The 4,706-nt window shown below is 44.8% G+C and overlaps 1 protein-coding gene across 1 annotated transcript; it reads right to left on the bottom strand.

Annotated features, from left to right (window-relative positions):
- Nucleotides 1–645: 645 nt before the first annotated feature.
- Nucleotides 646–2,707, bottom strand: LOC119329299 (60S ribosomal protein L11-like). The gene is made up of 5 exons (XM_037602318.1): nucleotides 2,573–2,707; nucleotides 2,382–2,489; nucleotides 2,092–2,134; nucleotides 1,800–1,995; nucleotides 646–1,003 (listed from the first exon to the last, which is right to left on the bottom strand). Exons 1-5 carry the CDS (start codon nucleotides 2,573–2,575, stop codon nucleotides 811–813), a joined length of 543 nt encoding a protein of 180 aa, XP_037458215.1. The 5' UTR covers nucleotides 2,576–2,707; the 3' UTR covers nucleotides 646–810.
- Nucleotides 2,708–4,706: the final 1,999 nt, after the last annotated feature.

Genomic DNA, 4,706 nt, shown 5'->3' with positions numbered 1-4,706 from the left:
GATGCGCAGGAACGAGTCTGTCCATGATCATGAGAATGACGCACCACCTTAGGGTTTGCGCCGCTATCCAATGTTCGGATGTCAAACGGGCCACACCGCATCCGGTCAGGTGGTGCATCTTCCATCACGAGCCCTGGCAGATGCGCAGGAACGAGTCCGTCCATGATCATGCGCACTTAACCACCCTATCCTCCTCGAGACCGCAAGTGATAAGGCCATAGTCGCGAAGAGCAGGGGAAGGAAAATGAAGTGGCTAAGGTTTGGTTCGGACCGCGAATGAGGATAAATTTACATAGAGTCAGGCGGGCCATAGTGGGTCAAATCCAAGGGCTCCCTGCTAGATCCAACAGGGGGCTTCCGGGCGTTATGGGCTGGATATAGGGTTTGCGAGTCAGCCCTGGCATTTTCTCCGGGCTGCGTTTCAAGCATCAGGTTGAGTAGCAATTTTCCATCCGGGCAGAATGCTCTGATTCAACTAAAAACAGTGTAGCAAGTATGTACTTCAACTCAAGAACAGTATGGTAATCTGAACGAGAACACGAGACAGAAAGCCTCTCTAGGGAGTTGTTAGCCTGTTTTTGCTGCCTAAATGAGAGAATGAAAGACAACAGCAGAAAAAAAGTTGATGAAATGTTCAACTTCAAATATGAAACCACGAAAAGATTTGATGGAATTATAGATGCAGGTCAGCCCAACAGACAAGGCAAAATTGATAGTGCAACTTTGTATCCAATAAACATACGATTCCATGATCCAGATTAAGCTTGACAGACTTAAGCTCTAACGACAACTCAATCACTCAAAAGGTTACTAGCTAGCGTGGGACTTGTTCAGGATGACACCCTCATACTTGACCTGGAACCACTTCATGGCGTCTTCCTTGGTCACCCTTTGGTGAATCCCAACACGGGCCTTGCATCGGCGCCGGCGGGAGACTCGGTATCCAGCTCGCTCCAGAACCACGAAGAAGTCCATACCGTAGATGCCGGTAGATGGGTCATACCTGAGAGAATTAATCCAGTAAGTTTGAAGTATGTAAGCAATAGGATATCAATAGTACTAGCATGCAAAAAGTAGTCAAGAGAGGAAGGCAAAACACTTTTATACAAACCTACCGGACAACATACAGGTATAACTGAACAAGACAAGACATTATACTGATAAAATTCGATTTCTTTACTTGAAAAGGACAGACAAAATATACCAGACCTTTCTGCACTGGAAGCAAAAAATATCAATTGCTGCACCATACATTAGCATGTAGAAGAATTCAAGAAACTTGACTTCTCGGTTATGAAGAGAGATTTGTTTATGAAACTTAATAACTGAGAAACACATTGTCCAACACATCAGGAACAGTGCTTCATATCCATCACAGAAAAATAATTTCAGACTGGGGCAACACTTACTAAAGTGACTTGCAATGATAAACAAAAACGTAGGCAGCAATAGCAATGCATACTAAAGTATTTATAATTATTATGTATTGCAAACTTTTAAAGACAGTGCATTACAAAATACTTGTGATGATAAAAGTTCCACCATTTTGCGTTAAGATTATGACAACATGGACATCAGGATTCCACTGTGATACTTGCACAATGTGTGTATGTCACACAAGAAACTTTTATAGAACCGGCATCCACAGTCAGTAATGCATGTATGTCACAAGAAACTTTATGTTGCAAACCAATCTCACAATCAAGTTATCCAGTGAACCAAATTTACAGTCCTAAGTATATACATAATTCGGATATATAAAATGCAAGCAGAACAAAGTACAGGAAAGGTTATCTTACTTCATGCCAAGATCAATGTGCTCCTGAATACCAAACCCAAAGCAACCAGTGTCACTGAAGTTCCTCCTCAGGAGCTCGTACTCCTTCACCTTCAGCCCACTCTCGAGAAGCTGCATTGCCTTCTCACCCCTGATTGTCACGTAGCAGGCAATCTTCTCATTACGCCGAATGCCGAAAGACCTGACAGTGTACCTCGCTGCAAGGATAAAACCGCCATGACCGTAAGCACCACTGGATGTTGAAATCAGTCCAGAATCATAGAGCAAACATTAGCTTCTGAACAATATCTTACCCTTGGAGAAAACTGGCGACTGCCCGCTCAGCTGCTCCAACACCTGATGAGTAAATTCGAATAAATTAACCTCGCATCTCAAAATTTATTATTAAGAAAACTAGCTGTGCAAGCGCACATAAGACGAACACCATAGAGCACTATGGGATAAGTTTAATTTGGAGCGGGTCGCGCAAATGCAGATCTATGACCACACGCGCTAAAATAATATCAGATACAGCAAAGGATTTTAATTATTCTTTTTGTCGAGGAGACCGTGTTGGGATGGATGGGTCGCGGATCTACGGTACCTTGGCAGCTCGAGTGAGGCGATCGCCGCTCTCGCCGACGGAGATGTTGAGCACGAGCTTCTGCACCTTGATCTCCCGCATCGTGTTCAACTGCTTCTTCTCCGTCGACTGCGAGAGACAAGCGCGTAAGAACATCGGGACACACAAGAAATGCCGAGCGTTGGCATCGCGGTAGGAGTACGAGAGCTCACCATGGTGATCAGACCGGGGGGGGCGCCGGTGGAGAGGAAGCCGAAGATGGTATGGTTTAGCTGGTTCTGGGTGTGGCTGCGGCGGCGGAAACCCTAGAAATCTCCCGGCCTTATATAGGGGTTGCTGGAGGTTGCCGAGCGACGATTTGGCAAAATGGCGTGGGGGACTTGAAGCGGTCCGATCAACGGATGGACGGCTAGGATATTCAGGTCGGCTCATGCTTTCTTACTAGCTGGGCTGTTGACGTCCTCCGGCCCAGCCGGATGGCTACCTGGACCGGACTCTCGGCCATCATACTCAATCCAACCAAACTAGACATTCTAGGGCGTTTTCTCAACAAAAAAAAAAACATTATAGGGCGATGTTTCTCTTAAAAATATTAATTCTGGAGCAATCTAAAAAATGACCATACCTTTCAATAAAAGAAAGATTACACATTTCAGAAAGAAAAAAAGATTACGTCGACTATGTGGCGGGAGAAACCACCAGGTTTTATTCTAGCGCTCTTGGCAAACGATGCAACTATTTTTATTTTTGACATGAAACACTCGTATTCCATTAAGACACGGCTAAATCGTGGTGCGCAGAGGAGAGTCCACTTTTACTAGAGCTCAACCATTGGCATCGTACGAAGGCTTGAGGTTGTTCTAAGGCGCACTGGGCGGTGGCGATCTAGGGTTGGACCGCCTCGCCGTCGGTAGCGGTGGCCGCTTTCTTTGGGAGTGACGGTTATTCCGAGCCGATCGATCAGTTGACGATGGGCCGGATCAGGTTCACGTGTACGTACGTGTGCTAGTGCGTGCACCAGTGCTCTTACTAGAGAATCAATCCAGTTACTTGTGTGATCGCTAACTTCGCACGTATGTTGCTGCGCTCGTGAAGCCTGATTGTTGTTCTGACGAGGTGATTTCTCTTCAGACTCGTTGTCCCCTAGCAAGAATAAGCTAGGGTTTGCTGTCCTCTGGCGGCTCCTGTCGTCGAGAGTTTTTTTTTCTTCGTTGTTCCGATCCCCGACCACAATGAAAGTTCTTTCGTGGAACTTTCGTGGCATGCTCTCAACAATGACAGTACGTGATGTGTTGGATCTTCAAGGGAAGGGTGAGAGCAGATGTGATTTTTTTTGTCTGGGTCTAATTTGGATAAAGTTAAGGCAATTGAGTTGAGGATTAAGTTAGGGTTTATTTCCTTCATGTTATTGAAAGCGGTGGTCTCTCTGGTGGTCTTGTTCTTTATTACAATCAGTCTAATGAAGTGGTGTTGGGTTACTCTTTCCCCAACTTTATTGATGGGTTTGTGATGGATGGGATAATGTAGCATGGAGAACCAAACTTGGACCTTAAGCATTAGTCTTGGACTTACTTATGGAATCTTCATACCAATTCTACACGGGCTTGGATGATCATAAGTGATTTCAATGAAATTCTTGTTGCAAGTGAGAAGGAAGGATGTAACGTGAGGCCACCATACTATATGCAAGATTTCAAAGATTATTTAGAAGAATGTGGCCTACAAGAAATAATGTAGTGGGAGATCCCTTCACCTCGAGCCGAGGTATGATCAAAGAACGGTTGGACCAGGGCAGTATGCAACGAAGCATGGTCAGATAAATTCCCATTTGTGTCGATAGTACATGAACATCACATTCACTCAGATCACAAGCCCCCTTTGCTAGATAAAAATTATTTTTAACCAGCCATGACGCAACAGCCGAAGGGGGGGATGCCAATTCGAAGCACACTGGCTGAACGTTGATACAATGGATGAAATCGTTAAGACTGTGTGGCGGCGGTCGAAGCTAGCTAACGTCGGATCGTCACTGGAAACTCTTACAAAGCCGTAAAAGATGATCTTTTTAAATGGGACAAGGATGTTCTCACGGGCCCCAAGAGAAGGATCATAATCTTAGGAAAAAGGTGGAAAACGGCAAAGAGGACATATGACAGTTGAAAACCGACTGAAAATATAAAAGTTGCAAATTCTAATTGATAATCTACTTAACCAGGAGGAATTGTTTTGGTTGCAATGAGCAAGGGCGAATTGGTTACTTCATGGGGACAAAAACACGTCATTTTTTCACATACCGTTGTCAGCACGTAGAAAAGAGAAATTGCATCAGACGCCTATTAGATGCTT

This window comes from Triticum dicoccoides, chromosome 1B (assembly GCF_002162155.2).
Source record: "Triticum dicoccoides isolate Atlit2015 ecotype Zavitan chromosome 1B, WEW_v2.0, whole genome shotgun sequence".
Taxonomy (NCBI): Eukaryota; Viridiplantae; Streptophyta; class Magnoliopsida; order Poales; family Poaceae; genus Triticum; species Triticum dicoccoides.
The sequence above is the reverse complement of the archived record's forward strand: the minus strand, read 5'-3'. Positions and strand labels throughout refer to the sequence as shown.